At 38.2% G+C, this 18,303-nt stretch overlaps 1 protein-coding gene across 1 annotated transcript in view; it reads right to left on the bottom strand.

Annotated features, from left to right (window-relative positions):
* CUBN (cubilin) overlaps positions 1–18,303 on the bottom strand; it is a 267,353-nt gene that overhangs the window by 206,827 nt on the left and 42,223 nt on the right. The window contains exons 18-22 of the mRNA XM_059910072.1: positions 14,212–14,356; positions 13,806–13,984; positions 10,119–10,284; positions 9,567–9,783; positions 6,889–7,019 (exon numbers count right to left, since the gene is read on the bottom strand). Of these exons, the coding sequence (XP_059766055.1) occupies positions 6,889–7,019; positions 9,567–9,783; positions 10,119–10,284; positions 13,806–13,984; positions 14,212–14,356 (838 nt within the window). The remainder of the gene's footprint in view (positions 1–6,888; positions 7,020–9,566; positions 9,784–10,118; positions 10,285–13,805; positions 13,985–14,211; positions 14,357–18,303) is intronic.

Raw genomic sequence — 18,303 nt, 5'->3', positions numbered from 1 at the left:
TATTGTGATTCTTTAATATTTTATAATGTTTACTAAAGTTAAATGATAGGAATCTCTGTTTCCAGCCATGGCAAGTAACTAGTACTAGACCAGCCCCTCCCCATAACAACTATAAAACTGGACAAAATATAGGAGGCACGGGACCACAGGCAGTCCAAGACTGTGATCCTTGACAGAAAGAAAATTCATGAGGTAGGAGTCTTGATTTCCTTGGCTTTTTATCCGGGCCAAGAATTTTCTGACCACAGCTGAAGCCAAAGCAGTGAATGACAGTCCTGTTGAGCTGAGGAAGCAGGGATCAGAGTGTAGGGCTTCCAAAGGCACTGGCGCTGCTCCAGTGAGGAAGACACATACAGAGAGGGGAACCAGGCATCTGCGGAAAGTTCCCTATGAGTTCCTGCCACAGCCTGGCCTGCGCATGCATGAGGTGAGACTTCAAAAGTCATGCCAGAGAGTAGTACCTCCTGCTAGGCTGGAGCAGGTACACCTGCTACACATATTCAATGATAGAATATTTAATGTTAAAATTTGACTGTAGTTTTATGAGATTCGCATATCTAATCTGTATTACAGAGAGAAAAACAATGGTTCTCTAAACTTAACGTACTTGTTTCTTGAAAGGTTAGTAAGTCCTCTTATCTAACACTGAAATCTGTACAAGGTTCACGTGTTCTTCCCTTGACAGTGTAAACTGCTGTTTATAGAATAATATTGATACTGAGAAATATCAGGAGGCTTATGCTTAGAGGCAGTATACTGAGAGTACGCTAGACTTTGCCTTCCTCTGATGCTTTGCAATAAACCACAAATAACTAAAGTTGAATATATTCCCATAAAAGGATATTCATGCGTTGCCATAATGCTTCTTACATCAACACAAGATACAAACATGAAAAATGCCTTTTGTTTATATCTTATGTAGCCAAAGGAAAACTCATATCCAATGGCAGTGTGCCTTTTATTATGGTCTAACAACATTTACAAAGAGATGAAGAAGAAAAGTAGATTTCTTCCATCCACTAAATTCAACTGAACTAGCAGTGGAAAAACACATCTCTGAAGATCAAAGACAGCTATTAGTAGGCCTCTCACATCTTTCTTTCTGACCAACTTCAAAAGAAAAAAAAAAAAAAAAAGAAAAGAGGAAATACACAAACATCTTCTGTGGACCACTACAAAATCACAAAACCGTATTTTTCTAAAAATCACGAGGTGTGTCTGCCTCTACTAAGCACCTTTAAATAAGTGTCAGTAACATAGCATTCAGCTCATAATCCAAGGGAAAATTCAAAACACACATAATCCTACAACTCAAAAAGCAATGATGGTATCGTCCCATACGATTTGGGTGACAGGAGGAGGATAAACTGATCCTGTAGATAGAAGAATGCATCTCCTAGGGAGACCCTAGACTATGGGTAGCTGCTCCACCACCTCCCTGCTGTGGCTTGTGAGATAACTTTTGTGATTAGCCAATCACACTAGGGATCAACCTATAGGCGGTGCTTTCTGAAATCATTTACGAAACTTCTTGTGTTTACGTGAATACCTATGACCTCAGATTTTCTAATTAACCCCGGAACCGCCATCTGCTTTTATTGGCATATTTGGTTTAACAACCTTCAAAGTGAAGACTTGAGAGGATATAAAATTACAGGTTCAATTTCTCCACGAGGAAAGAAGAAGCCTCCCGAACCCAAATCTAACATTTGCCTACAATTGTCTGCTAGGTGGTCACAGTCATGGTGTTTTCTTTTCCCATATAGATGACCAATTTTAATGAACATGAATATAAGCTAAATCACTAAAGCAGCTATTGTAAAACTGTATTTGGATGTCAGTAATTCTATTTTAAATCTGGCACAATCATGGCGGTTTACACCTATTACATAATTTTCACAGAAAATGTCTCGTTTTATCTTCCCCAACTATGTGAAACAGCGAGGCATTATAACCTCCACTTCTTAGAGACGAAGGTACAGGTGAAGGATGTGAGACTCCTGGAGGTTAAGCTCTGAAAATCACTTAGTTCAGACACGGCAAAGATAAAATTCAACCCCAAGTCCTTCCTTTCCAAATCCTGTGGTCTTTATTAACCCCTGGTTTCTCTAAGCATGAAATGTCAATTTAGAAATGAAGGTGAGTAGAAAACTAAGAATATCACAATGTTTTGTTTAGCGTTTTTATTCTAAGAACTGAGAAATATGATAAATTAAATAAGATAAATCTACTGAGCTGGGAAGTGCTGGGAAACCCATATATACAAAAATATGAGAAACTACTGACCAAGGAGAAAGTAAATCTTTAAGAGATCAATAGACGTACTTAAAAAACCTTAAAAATATCTGAATATCTCAGAGCAGAAAATACAGAATTCAAGTTGGATAGAAAGAATCAGAGAGGCTTGTGACTTGCCCAAAGCTTTCCAAGTTAGCAGCAAGGCTGGGACTAGAACCGAGGCTCTGACTTCACCTTCAGCCTTTCTTTCACCAAATAATAGAAAGTACTCTCCCCCATGAGCAGTTACAGCCCAATCCACCATTACACCTCAGTTGTAATTCTACAGCAATTTATGTGCTAAGACTTGACTTTCAGAGTCTGATGAAATGCAAAGTTTCATTAGAACCACTTGAATTGCTAGGTGAAAACCTACCCTAGACCTATGTGAATCAGAATACCTGGGTGGGGTTTCTGATACCTGAATCTGTAACAAGAAAACCCCACCTCAAGCTTCCAATGAACACTAGAGTTTGAGAATACTGCTCTGCCGGATTGAAGTTTTAAAACAGAAACAGACTCTCCCTATGCATTTCTTCTAAAGAAACCCTCGTTTGCCCTTCCGGTAATCATTTCTAGACTTCTCACTCTTAGATGCCTCTTCTGGGCTCAGGTCCAGGGTGATGGATGAAAAACAGCACTAAACACCCACTGCCGGGTAGGTGGGAACTCTGAGCGGGGAATGAAGATGCGAAAGCCCACTAGGGCCCACGTTTAACCTAATGTTGCTGTGGTTCTGATACTTCCTGGACATTTCCCCAAACAATTGTAAAGCTCTTCCCCTAGCAAAAAACAGGAAAAGCCCTCTGCTGTTCTACTGTAGCTCTGAATGGAATGTTACCAGCCACCCCCACGTGCAGGGCATCGAGAGCTTTTCTAAGAACTAGTCTAGATTTGGTAAAACAAATGAATTCCATGTTTGAACTGGATTGTTTGGGTGTGGCTTCTCAACCAACTTAGCTGTGTATTCTTGGGAGGATAAATTCAATTCTGGACTTCAAGTTTCCTCATTTGAAAAATAAGGTAATTGGACTAGATAAGGTAATCAGACTAGATTAGTGTTTTGAATTTTCTGGCACACCATAAAAATACATTTACATCAATCACGCACATACACAGATAATGCAAAGAGGTTTCATGAAGTAATACCAAACCCTTCATGATAAGCTCTGATATTTTCTAGTCTATTCTTTTCTATTCTATTCCATACTTTTGGCAAATGTAGGTAGCAATCTGATAAGATAATACCATGACCCACTGAGGAGTCATGAATGCTTCAAGGTTTGAAAAAACACTAGACTAGATGTTATACAGGTTTTCTTCTAATGTTAAAGTAGAAAGTGTGTCAGGTACGTTTCTCTATTCTTTCTTATCCTTTTAAAGTCCCCTCTTGGTAGGATTATATTGACGTATATGCAGTAGATGTTGATAGAAAATAAAATTACAGTTTAAATTAAAGTTAACTAATCAAGTATATTGTCTCTGAATTCAAATATTTTGCACGTTACCCGGGGTTCATAAATCAGTTACTAAGAAATTCTTCAGGGTTTCTAGCCGCCAGCATTTTCTAGTTAGGTCTTTGTCTCTATTGCCCCAGGCACATCTGGATGAAGGCAGAAACGCTAATGGGGGAGGGAGTCAGAGCGAGGAGCAGAAGTCAATCTCTTTCCTCCCACACACATATTTAGGGGCTGACATCACAGCCCCATGGTACGACTACAGATGGAAAAGTAACTCGATTCAAGTCAGGAAATTTAACCTTTACCAGATGAAGGCAGGAAAGAGCAGAGAAACTCACACCTGTCGTGCCAATGGACTAAAAGCCAACAACCCAGTACTGTCATTAGTGCCTAAAGGTAACTTTTGCTAAAGCAGTGAGATAGGATGAGGGTCAGTGATTGAGCGTCCGTTGACACTTTTCCCTAATACTGCAGAAAATGTCAAAAATAAGATGACAACGGAACAGAAAGCATCCCACCGCCTCCCTCCTTCCAGGTGGGCAGCTAACTCAGTCTCGGGCTGCCTGCCTGTCTGTCACCAGCCCAGCCTGCACATCTGTCCCCTGAGCCGCCCTCCCCTGAGCAGTCCTTCAGTGGCGCCCTCAGCAATTCAGGAGAGCCCAGCCCTCACGTCCTCATCTATGGGAAACTGAGACAGGCTCCGAGATGATAAGAGGAGGGTGCCATACGGCCTCCTGGATCCAGTGGTTAGATCGCTGTTTAGAATATTTGACTGTGGTAGTCAGACTGATGAAATCGTCCAGCAAAAGGCAGGCGCACAGAGACCACCCGGGCTCAGCCGAGGGGTGGAAAGCAAACTCTTCCTTGTCTGTGATTTCAGCCCTGTCTGGACCAAACACAGCCAAAGTAGCGATGACCTCACAGGGAGGCGGACTGGAGAGTCTTTAGGGGTTGCCACCTCAGGATGCCCTTCTCTTTCATCACCTGTCTTTTCTTTGTCAGTTTTCTTTTCTGTCCAGCTTGCTTCTTTCCTTTCTCACAACTTACATTTATTTTACCTGTATCTTATCTTTCTGAATTAAAATTTATCATCCTCCCTGCCAGATTACTCCTATTGCACTAGATATTGCTTTACAAGCCAGCGTGGTTTTAGCGAAGCTGTGTGAGTCATTGCAGAGATACTGCATATTGTTACAGAGACTTCCATAATATTTTAGGAGGTCCCACCTGTATCGTTTGTTATCTGAGTTACAGCTAGTTTATTCATGCAGCAAATTAAACTTGAGTTCATAGTTGATTAAAGGCAGAAGACATCCCAAAGATCATCAGATCCAATCTCTTAATTTTACAGATGAGAAAACTATGGCCCAGAGAGTTCAAGTGACTTGCTCCAAATCCTAACCTAATATTCAGCTGTGGTTTGGGCCAAATATATGAGGCATATAAAACCACAAAAGTATGGAAAATTGTGTGCAACTAGAATTTTTGAGAAGCCGGTTTTTGGTCATTGGATGTGAAAAATCTGAACGAAGTCCAGTAAACATGTCAATCACATAACATAGCCAACTGTAACTGCTGGGGATTCAATTTCCCAGGTGCTGGAGCTGGATAATGAACTTTCTCGAGAGTGGAGCCCACAGGAGAGAAAGCTGTATGATTTTCTCACACTCAGGATCCTGGAGAAATCTAAAGCCATGCTTCCAAAACAGAACTTGAACTATTACAGAGAACAGCCTGAAATGAAGAATAGTGGCCAGCTGCTCTGAGAGGAAATAGGTGAGAAATTGGTGGAAACTCCAAGGGGAAGATTAATTTACCTTTTTTTTTTTTTTTAAGGGAGTGTGGGCTTTAAGAGATGAGAGGCTGGGGAGTTCTGGATGCAGGACGGTGTCAGAGCGAGCACATCTGGTACAGGAAAACGCTCTCAGTACTTTCTTAAGCGTCCGAGAATTACATGTTTCTGGGACAATCAAAGGTGTGAAATGCTTGGGAAGCTCAGTCACACACCCCCACCCCCTGTATGTCTACACTGCATAGTATTTTGGTCCATGAACTATCTTTCTAAATATTATGCAAAAGGAAAACCCAGACTCCCTAAAAAGGTACACATCCCAGGTGGGAACATGAGCCTAAGAAAACATGGCACCCTCCTAAATCCCATAGGTTCTGGGGCTGGGAGCATCTCTGGTTTATGTATGACCTCAAAGACCCTGCTGGCAAAGGGTGTTTGTTTCCCACACTGCATTTGCAAAGAGCAGAGTAATGATGAGAATTAAGTAATAGGAAAAGTACAGTAAAAGGAAAAAAGCTGAAAAGATTCAATTTCATTAAGTCAAATTTAGAAATGCATATTTTGACAAAAAGTCTTTCATTTTCTGCCATAGAATTACATGCAGTAGTTTCTTATTCTGTTGTCCTTTTTCTAATTTCTTTCTTTTTTTTATTGCAGTAAAACAAAATTGCTTTACAATGTTGTGTTAGTTTCCGCTGTACAATGAAGTGAATCAGCTATAAGTATACCTATATCCCCTCCCTCTTGGACCTCCCTCCCCTCCTTTCCCCCATCTAGGTCATCACCGAGCACTGAGCTGAGCTCCCTGTGCTATACAGCACGTTCCCACCAGCTATCTTTTTTACACATGATAGTGAATTTATGTCAAACTTAATCTCCCAATTCGTCCCACCCTCCCCTTCTCTAATTTCTTTTTTTTTTTTTTTTAAACATCTTTATTGAAGTATAATTGCTTTACAATGGTGTTCTAATTTCTTAAAATAAGTGTTCGGTCTCTTTTGTAACATTTAATTTTGACAGAATTTTAAACTCACAGAAAAGTTGTAAGAAAAAGCTCCCAAATTCCTTTTACTCAGATTTACTACATATGTATATTTTGCTCCCATTGCTTTATTATTCCTAAAAACATAAACATTCTCTCACAAAACCAGAGTACAATTACCAAAATTAGAAAATTTAATATTGATAAAATACTCTTAACTTTTCATTACTCTATATTTAATATGGAAGGCACTTAAGTCACTATACTTTATTCTAAAAGCATCTTTCATTATGTCACAGATTTTGGCATGAAGTATTCTCACAGTACTACTCTTTAATGGAGTAAGTGAAACCAAGCATACAATGCTATTTTATTACCTGCTGATGCATCAATTGCTTCATAGTTTATTAAAAAGCCTTCATAAGCAAGGTCAGAGTCAGCCACAAATGTAAGCATTAATGAGTTGTCACTACTGGTAAGAGAGGGTGGGATGGATTTTCCACAATATCTATTTGAAACCAAGAAAGAACACAGGTTTAAAAACTTTCAGTATGCTTGAAATGATGTACCCCAAATTAGGACATATAAAAAAAATAACAACAATAATATCCCCTATTAACCTTAAAAAACAAGTATATTTCAAGCACAAACCATTTACAAAGTTGCTAAAGATCATCCAACTCATGATTACTTCCTTTAGATTGTTTTATGTATGTGCTTAGCTGTGTGACTTTTAACAGAAGTTCAATGAAATTAGAAATTACGAGCTATAGGAGTCACCATACCGCACATTACTGAACTTATTAATAGAAATGTAATCAACACATGCAACAAAGGAAAACCATGTATTATAAACTCAGAGAGCACAGACTCTAGAGTCAGCTCTATCTCTTAGAGGCTTTATGACTTTGGGCAGAGGACTCAACATCTATGCCTCAGTTTTCCCATCTGTAAAATGGGGTTGATGACACCACCTACTTCATAGAGTTGTTTTGAGAATTGTATGAGTTAATACACTGTATATAAAGAACTTAGAACAGTGCCTGGAATAGTAAGCCTTATACAGGTGGAATCTATTTTCTTTACCCAGCTGGCCTATGCAGAGGTAAGAGTTTGATTACTAAACCATGTCAAGTTTTTGCTGAAGAAAACAACTTTACTCAGAAAAACTCTTGTAGTAAAGCTAAAAGTAGAATTGTAATAAAAGACATTATGTCGTGAGCTTTTATCTAGAGAAACATTTATAAGAAGGAGTGGCTAGAAAATAGAAATCTCAATTCAGAGAACACTTGGTAAAAGTAACTTAATGGAATGACAGGGGGAAAAAAATAGAAACCAAAATAAGACAAAGTATTAAATATGGGAAATGGATGAGTTAATTTCTGTAAAAGAAAAAGGAAAAAAAAAGGTGTATAATACCATTTCAGTGTTAAAAATGACTTAATATCTTGATCAAAACAAAGGTAGATGAATTAATTAATATTCTAAATGTCTCTCTATATGCCCATGTCTGCCAAATTTGGATTAGATCATTGTAGTTTATGTCATTCAGCAAAAATTATGTATTTTTCAGTGATTACAAGTCAAGTACCATAAAAAAGAAAAAGAGAAAAAGAAGGAATTTTAAAAACTTAAAGATTAAGACAAGAAAGATCAAAAAATGAAAAGGGAGAATAAAACTGGGGGAAAAAATAAGTTTAAGGAAATAACGGATAAAGAAAAATGTTTAAAAAATGGATGAGGAAAAAGAAAATGAAATACAAAAAGAAGGGGAAAAAAGGAATCAGGAGATATCTATTTCCAACAAAGATGTAATAACAGGGGCTGGATTTACATAATCTTGTATCTGAAACAACTGAAAATCTGGACAAAAATAGATAGAACAATGGCTCTCAGGACACTGGCTATCAAGCAGTGAAGGACAATGACGCTTCAGAGACAGGAGACAAGTGAGTTTAAAAGCAAAACTGGAAATGATCAAACTGTTTCAAAGTAACTTAACTGCATCCCAAAACAAAGCCCAAGAATACAGTAGTGTCCAGTGCACAAACACAAAATTGAAAATGTCTGTCATCCTATCAAATATTACCAAGCATGAAAAGAAGGAGGAAAGTATGACCCATAATGAGAAGAAAAATTGATCAATCTAAACATCGCAAGAAATGACACGGAGGACTGAATTAGCAGACAAAGACATAAAAATAGTTATAACTGTATCCCACCAATTTAAGAAGCTAGAGGCAAAAAAATTAATGTGTAAAGTAGAGATGTGGAAGATATAAAAGATGGCCCCAGATGAATTTCCAGAAGTGAAAACTACCATGTCTGAGATGAAAAGATGCATTTGGTAGGATTAATAGCAGATAGACACTGTAGAAAAGAAGATTAGTGCACTCCAATACAGAGTAATAGAAACTTTCCAAAAGGAAATGCACAGAGAACAAAGACACAAAATCAAATGAAGAGAGTATCAATGAGTTCTGGGACAACATCAAATGGCCTAAGATACATGTAATCAGAGTCCCAAGGGGAGGGGAGACAGAAAAAGCATTTCAAGAACTAATGGTCCAAAATGTTTCATATTTCATAAAACTGTAAACCCTCAGGTCCAAGGAGCTCAACAAAATATTAGCCTGACTGAGAAAACTCAGATGAAAAATGAGTACATACAGAATGATGCCACTTTTATATAATTCCAGAATATGCAAACTAATGTACAGTGATAGAAAGCAGTTTAGTGGTTTCCTGGGGTTGGGGATGAGGAGCAAAAGTGAGGAATTGTAACAGGCAGGAAGAAGGTGTGAGGGTAATGGATATGTGCATTATCTTGATTTTGGTGATGGCTTCATGGGTATATCCACATGCCGAAAGGTAATTACTAATGGTCAAGGCTACAGAGTAGTGAGTAGTGATGTAGAAATGGTCACTGAGAAGTGTGTTGATCTCACCTGGTTTTTATAACACAACATGATGGACTTTAAATCCATCACTGAAGCAGGAGTGCAAGAAAGCAGGAGGTTTTTGTGTTAAAAATCTAAAAACAAAATAATCTCACCTCCCAAGAGATGTCTGAGAACCAGTGTCATAAACTTCTAGATAGTCCTTTGTGCAATTGTAATGAAACTCCAGATGAAATTCCCTGAATCTCAGAAGAATCAGGTGACCAGGTTGGACTATTACGTGCCAGGTACAGTTGACACCATGGGGGTAGATATTTGGATGGCCAGGACTTTGAATGCTTCCTGTTGACTCTGTAAGAACTTTTCCACATGCTGTTGAAATAAAAATAATAATACTTATCAGAACAAGTAACCAACAAGTAAATAATTTCAAATAAAATAATCTGATCATAACCTCTTAAAAGGTTCCTTCTATGTCACTGAAGATAACCTAGTTTTTCTCTTATTAATAGACATCAAATAATTACTGACATGTGCTGATTAGGAAATATATATATTTTCTTTGCCTTTGAGTGTACTTTAAAATTTTTACAGTGTAGATGACTACACATCTGTAGTGTAGATTAAATTTCTATAATAATTTATTTCCATTGTTCACTTATTCTGATACAAGCCCAAGAGGCAAAGTAGGGGAGTCAATCTCTTACCCAAAGCCGCAGTACTAAATTTAGCCATGAAACCATGATTTTCAGCAGAAGAACTTTTCACGAATATGACATGAAGAGAATTGTACACGGATGTTATAAACGAAGGTATGTCTGTGCCACAATACTTTTTATTTTCAGGAGAACCCAAAATGGAACTGCTACCAATCTAAGTAAAAAAGATATGTTCAAATTTATTTTGTTAGATATTTATTTTGGAAAACTGCTTCAAAAATAAGTTTTTCTAAAATGTTTATTAGTATAGTAAAAATCAATTTTAGAATATTTTAATCTCCCAGAAAGAAACTCTATCCCCCTTAGCAGCCGCATCCCCATCCCCCTCAAACCCCAGCCCCAGGATGCCGCTAATCTACTTTCTGTTTCTATAAGATTGCCTCTTCTGGACATTTCAAATAAATGAAATCATACAATATGTGGTCTTTTGTAAGTAGCTACTTTCACTTAGCATAATGTTTTCAAAGTTCATCCATTTTGTATCATGTGTCATTATTTCATTTCTTTTTAATGCCATATAATAATCCACTGTATGGATATATCATATTTTATTAATACACATCAGTTGATGGACGTTTAGGTTCTTTTTACATTTTGGCTACTATGAATAACGACTGTAGTCATTCATGTACAAATTTTTGTGTGGATGTTTATTTTCGTTTCCCTTCAGTGTATACCTAGAAGTGGAATTGCTGGATCAAATGATAACTCTACGTTTAACTTTTTGAGGAACTGCCAATTGTTTTCCAAAGCAGCTGTACCATTTAAATGCTCACCAGAAGTGTGTAAGTGTAAAAGGGCTCCAATTTCAACACTTGTTATTATCTGACTTCTTGATTATAGTATCCTAGCGGATGTGAAGCAGTATCTCATTGTGGTTTGATTTGTATTTCCCTGATGATTAGTGATGTTGAGCATCTTTTTCATGTGTTTACTGACTATTTGTACATCTTCTTTAAAGAAATATATATTCATATTCTTTGCCCATTTAAAAAATTAGATTTGTTTTTAATTTCGATGAAGTCCAATTTTTCTTTTGTTGCATTTTTTTGTGTCAGATCTAAGAAGGCTTTGCCTAACCCAAGGTCACAGATATTTACTCCTATGTTTTCTTCAAGAGTTTCATAGTTTCAGCTACAAAATTTAGGTCTATGGTCCATTTTGAGTTAATTTTTGTGTATGGTATAAGGAAGGAGTCCAGTTCCATGATTTTGCATGTGCATATTCAGCACCACTTGAAAAAACTATTTTTTCCCATTGAATTGTCTTGGCACCCTTTTGAAACATCAATTGGTCATAAAAGTATGAATTTATTTCTGGATTTTCTATTCTGTTCCATTGCTCCATATTTTTAACATCACCTGAATAACACACTGTCTTGATTATTATAGTTTTGTTCTAAGTTTTAAAATCATAATTGTGACTCCACCAATGTTGTTCTTTTTCAACAATGCTTTTGGTTATTCTGGTTCCCTTGCACTTCCATTAGAAGTTTACAATCAGCTTGTGAATTTCTGCAAAAATGCCCACTGGGATTTTGATAGAGATTGAATTAAATCTTTAGATAAATTTAAGGAGTACTGCCATCTTAACAATATTGTGTCTTCTAATCCATTAACATGAGATGTCTTTCTATTTATTTAGGTCTTCAATTTCCTTCAGTGGCATCTTGTAGCTTTCAGAGTACAAATTTTACATGTCTTTTTAAAGCTATATTCCTCAATATTTATTCTTTTTTGCTATTGTAAATGGAATTGTTTCCTTGATTTCATTTTCAAATTGTTCATTGCTAGTATATAAAAAAGAAATGACTTTCATATTTTGATCTTGTATCCCACAACCTGCTGAATTTATTAGTTCTAATAGTTTATGTGTGTGTGTTTGTGTATAGATTCCTTATGATTTTTTTTTTAAATTTATTTATTTATGGCTGTGTTGGGTCTTCGTTTCTGTGCGAGGGCTTTCTCTAGCTGCGGCAAGCGGGGGCCACTCTTCATCGCCGTGCGCGGACCTCTCATTATCGCGGCCTCTCTTGTTGCGGAGCACAGGCTCCAGACGCACAGGCTCAGTAACTGCAGCTCACGGGCCTAGTTGCTCCGCGGCACGCGGGATCCTCCCAGACCAGGGCTCGAACCCGTGTCCCCTGCATTGGCAGGCAGACTCTCAACCACTGCGCCACCAGGGAAGCCCTCCTTATGATTTTTTATATACAACATCATGTTATCTGTGAACTGAGATAATTGTATTCCTTCCTTTTCATTCTGGATGCATTTTATTTCCTTTCCTTGCTTAATTGTCCTAACTAGAATTTCCAGTTTTTTTTTTTTTTTTTTTTTTTTTTTGCTTGTAGCAGGAAGGCATTTATTTATTCATTCAACAAATGGGGCTTGAGCTCCTTCTGTTTGCCGGGCCCCCCCTCCTCCCCTCAAAAACAAAAACAATCTCGCTTTCAAGACTCAGGTCGTCTCATAGATTCGAAACCTTTGCAGCAAATATTGATACTACAGTACTGAACTTTAAAATTTTATCCTCACAAATTCAATCTCATGAACCTATTAACTATCATGGTTCCAGCTGAAAAAGCCCACTTTTCTTTTTTTAACGTTGCCTTCTCGCTATATGATGTGATAACCTCTTAAAAGGACTTTGTGTGTTTAGATCACACACTCAAATATCCCCAAACTTGTTTCTCCCGCCCCTGTCCCCATCCTCCCATCTCTGCTGCCTTCCTCACCGCCCGTTTCGGCCCTTCGGGAGGGACTCTGCCTATGCGAGCTCGTGGGCATCTCTACCCTCGTGGGTCTTTTTAAAAAAACACCCAAAACCTGCCAACAATGCACATCCTCACACGTTTTTCCACTCTTTGCTTTCTTTCACTTAGTGTCTCCTGGGGTTGGGTCCCCATCCGTGTAGGAACTGTCCTGCGGTTTGTAGCAACGGCAGGCCACTCCTCTGAAAGGAGGGACTAGCTCGTGTCACCTGGTTATTCCTGGTTTCGTGGTCAAGACAAGAAGGTCAGCCTTCGCGTCCAGGCGAGGCAGCTGAGGGCACCGGCGGCCCTTCCTAAACGGCCGAGAGGGAACCCCTAACGTGGCCGCGGGGCACTGTGGGCCCAAAGCCGAGCCCGGGAAGGGCCAGGAGACCCAGAGGCCGCCCCACTGCTCCGCTCCAGTATAATGTTGAATACAAGTGGTGAGAACAGACATCTTTGTCTTTTTACTGACCATAGAGGCAAAGCATTTAGTGTTTCATCACTAAATATAATGTTAGCTGTGGGTTTTTTTATAGATGCCCTTTATCAGATTAGGGAAGTTCCCTTCTATTCTTGGTTTGTTGAGTGTTTTTATCATGAAAAGGTATTGAACTTTGTCAAATGCTTTTTTTTTCTTGCATCTATTGAGGTAACTATGTGGGTGTGTTTATTTTTCCTTTATTTTATTTTACACTGACTGATTTTTGGACAGATACCAACCTTGCCTTCCTGGGATAAGTCCCATTTGGTCATGGTATATAATCCTCTTTATATGCTGCTGGATTCAGTTAGCTAGAATTTTGTTGAGGATTTTGCACCTATAAACTAGTTTTGTTTCATGTAACTGATTTGAGGAAAACGTGACATAATATTTTTAATAATATCCAATCAAGTGCAAATATTCAGAAGCGTTTTACTCTCACCTCAATATAATCTGTATCACAGTGAGCAGAACTTCCCATGTCAAAGGCAGTGAAGTTGAGAAGAACCACTTGGCTTTGGGGTTGGTGGACGGTCCACCTGCAGATCCTTTCTCCTGGATACACATTAGGATAAAAGGGCGAGCGAATGACCCCTTCTCCAGTTAATTCACCTCCACAAGCTGTAAGTATGAAAATGATAGTAGTGTTTGTCCAGAGATAAATGACTGTTGCCCTCCATTTTACTGCAAAGTTTCACTCTGCATAAGGACATAATGGAATGTAACACTACTATTAGAATTTCCCCCTTACCACTGGAGGACATAAAATTACTCAATTATTTCAAGAAATGAAAATGTTACAATCAGGCAAATGAGACATTTAAAAATTAAGGCATAAGTTTTCTTACCGACTTGATAAACAGCACTGAAACTAGCTCTTGCAACAGAAGCATCTATTTTAAGCCTGATCCAGATACTATTAGTAATGGATTTGATGTGAGAGAGGGTTTCATTGCCACAGACTTTTCCAAGTAAGGTTTGATCATCTCGAACCTAAACAGAAGAATAAAATTGGTCTGTAATCCTAATCAAGAGTCCTAATCAATAAAGAAAAGGAATAAAAAAAGAAAATAAGCACAAATACAAAAAATTTAAAATGACAAACATGATACAAATACACAGATACTGAAACACTTGTTTAACATGATAATTCTATGTACAGCACTATGTTAATGTAGTTGAATGTTTGAAATGGTTATTTCCAGAAAAATATAAATTACTAAAGTTATCTCAAGGAGAAGAAAAATAAAATCTGAATAGACAATAAGCCATGGATAAAACTGAACATAATACAAATAATTAGTTCCCCCCCAAAAAACTCCTAGAAGATGCTCTACCTGGTAAGTTACATTAAACTTCTAAGGAAAAGATAATTCCCATATATAATTTGTTCTAAGGAACCCGCAAACATGGAACAATTCCCAAATAATTTTTCTCAGAACCATCTCACCAAATCCCAACATAGATAATACAAAGGAAAACTATGGGTAGATCTCATCTATCAATATAGATACAAAAATGCTAAACACGGAAACACTAGAAAAATGAATTCTCTCCATTGTTAGGCTTATATATCAAATAAAACATGAGGATAAGAGTAATGCAAGGATTGTTTCAAATTATATATATATATATATATATATATATATTTTTTTTTTAACATCTTTATTGAAGTATAATTGCTTTCAGTGGTGTGTTAGTTTCTGCTTTATAACAAAGTGAATCAGCTATACATATACATATATCCCCATATCTCCTCCCTCTTGCGTCTCCCTCCCACCCTCCCTATCCCACCCCTCTAGGTGGTCACAAAGCACTGAGCTGATCTCCCTGTGCTATGCGGCTGCTTCCCACTAGCTATCTATTTTACATTTGGGAGTGTATACATGTCCGTGCCACTCTCTCACTTCGTCCCAGCTTACCCTTCCCCCTCCCCGTGTCCTCAAGTCCATTCTCTACATCTGCGTCTTTATTCCTGTCCTGCCCCTAGGTTCTTCATAACTTTTTTTTTCTTTAGATTCCACATATATGTGTTAGCATACGGTATTTGTTTTTCTCTTTCTGACTTACTTTTCTCTGTATGACAGACTATAGGTCCATCCACCTCACTACAAATAACTCTCAAATTATAAATTAAGCTCACCAATAGATCCAATAAGCTAAACTATTTATCTCTATAGATGTCAAAAAGTTTGTTAGCATTCCTATTTATTAGAAACAAAACTCTTAGAAAGTCAGGAGCAAAAGAAAATTTCCTTCATATTATAAAGACCACCTATTTTAAATCAATAGTCAGTATCTTATAGTGTGGTGGCCATGAGCATGGTCTACGGAGCCATGTAAACTGGATTCAATTCCCACCTCTGTCACTTACAAACCTCCACACTTAATAACTTTGAACAAGTTACTAAGTCTAAGCCAAACTCAAGCAGTTGGAGGAAACAGATGAAACAAACGTGTGAATTCCTTAGCGAAATGCCTAGTACTAGAAAAGGTGGACTGAAGAATAGCTATTGTTATTCTTGACCTTTTTGAAGTTCCTCACTCAAATCAGGAATTCTTCCATGGATATTCATACTACCTTTGTTCTACAGAATTCTTTTGGAAGAGCTAGCCATCCACCTATTAATCCATTCCCTCGACTAACATCTTCAAGGCATCAGCAAACACCAGGGCCTGTACTGGTGATACTGTTGTGAAAGACAGTCACTGCTCACAAGAACTCACAACAAGCAAGCACTTGTTTTTCAAAAGCATGAGTGTCACGTTCGGGGAAGTAGACAGCGCTCACTTACTCCTTAACACGATGGTTCTCCACAGGGACCTCAATTAGGCATTTTGGAAATCCGTGGAGGCATACTTGGTTTTGTTTTCATAATTAACAGGATGGTGGTGGGGCGCTACTGGCATTTAAATGGCTGGGGACCAAAGATACTAAACACCCTGAAATGTGAGAGACAGTCACACACAACGAGGATTCTCCTATCTCCTATGTGACCTTCAAGGCAGTGACAGTTACAAGTGTAAAATCTAGCTCTATTTTATATACCAAATGCAAAATATTTTTGCTCAATTCTAATACACACCAGATTTTCCAGGATTACAAGTAGAGTGTAAATCAAAAGAAGTTCTTTTTTTTTTCTCCTGGAAATCTGCCAAGAATTGGTCACCATTTCAGAAAATTCACCAACCTACATAGCCATGTCAGCCTGCGTTTTTAGTGCAGCATTGATAGGGTTTAGGGAGCAAACAAATTACGACTTCATTCTGTCTTCAAGTGCAGCTTGCCTAGGCTTTTAACATACTGCCATAATTTTTTTTTTTTACTTTGCTTTATTTCTCCTAAATCTTACACTTACAATTTTATTTTTATTTATGTAATGTATGTATACAATGTGAGCTGATATTATCTATGAATTTCATTTCAGAGTAGCATAAGGTTGATATAAGAAGGTCTTAAACTGTAGAGAACCATTGGCTTAACCAAATACTCTGAACTCCTACAGAGAATTAGGCAATATTTCTCAGCAGAAGTAACTTTTAAGTTGAAACCTGGAAGAATATCCAGGTCAAAGGGAATGGGCAGTAAAGGGAAGAGCTTAAAAGTATAATCCTCAAAGCTGGTAGGGATATGGTAACACGTTACTCCCATGCACAACTGGGTGGAAGTATAAAGTTCTGGAAAATAATTGGACAGTATGTGTCAGGAGTCTTGGAAATGTTAATAGTTTTGGACCCGGTAACTTCACTTCTCACACTCTGTCATAAGGAAATCATTCAAGATGCAGACAAAGACACACAAGCTTCCACATCAGAGTATGCTCTATAAACACAAGAATTGAAAATATTCCACATGTCTAATAATAGGAGGGTGATTAAATAAATCATGGTACAGCCATATGATAAAGTCTTACACAGACACTGGAAATCGCATGCCTCTCCACTGACTCATCCCAAACCAGTTCCTTTCTATGAGCTGTAACGCAAATTTCACACACAGCCATAAAGTTACGCTACATAGCTCTCCAACCAAACAGCAAATCTCTGCAGGAAGAGAAAATTTCCATATCACCTTCAGCATCTAACACAGAACTTTGCAAATAGGTGTCTGACAGACACTTGTTGATTCATTAATCTGAAGGCGTGGTATGATGGTTCAATTTTTGTTAGAGATGCAGGCATACTACAGTTCTTGGAAACCAGAAAGCATAAAACACGGAGTAAGATATCCTCCTCCTCCTGAACCCTCTGGGGTGCCATTCGCTTCTGCTAAGACCGAAGCGAACGTCTCTCTTTTCTATTTTGCCCATTAGAAGATGACAAGGAGGAAGAAAAACAGCCAAATAGCAGCAGAGCAAGCTGAAGCAGGCCGTTCCCCTGGGCCTCACTAATGAAATTCAAGGACTTCAGCAAGCAGAAAGGCAGCTGCAGTCCAAATGTTTTAAGAGGAACTTATAGGGCTCAAGGGCTTTAAACCTAGAAGGTACAATTGATTTTGGCTATGTTTCTCTCTCTCGGTGGAAATGAAACCTTATTAATTCTGAAAGTCTATATTCTCCCTGGACCCCAGGCATGGCAATACTATAACCACAATCCCTCAGTGCTCTAAAGTGACCCCCATCATGCGGCAGCACATCCTGTATTCACCATCTTAGGGCTTGTGAATTTGCATGCCTCTGCCCCCTCAGCGAAGACAAAAACCTCTTTCGTTTTTCCTAATTATTCAACTTCCTCCTGAAAAAGACTGAATATCTCACAAGCTCATGGCCTTGTGACTTGTGATGTCTCCCTATGGAGATTTAATGTTTATCCTTCCCATTGACTCTGGGCTTGGCCACAGGGCTCGCTTTGCCCAAAAGAATGTGAGCAGAAGTGATGTGCAGCTTCCAAGTAGCAGCTTTGGAGGTCACTGCATGATTCAGCCGTCTTTTCCTTTCTGC

This window comes from Balaenoptera ricei, chromosome 2, assembly GCF_028023285.1.
Source record: "Balaenoptera ricei isolate mBalRic1 chromosome 2, mBalRic1.hap2, whole genome shotgun sequence".
Taxonomy (NCBI): domain Eukaryota; kingdom Metazoa; phylum Chordata; class Mammalia; order Artiodactyla; family Balaenopteridae; genus Balaenoptera; species Balaenoptera ricei.
Note: the sequence above shows the minus strand (reverse complement) of the source record. Positions and strands in the feature narration are given on the sequence as shown.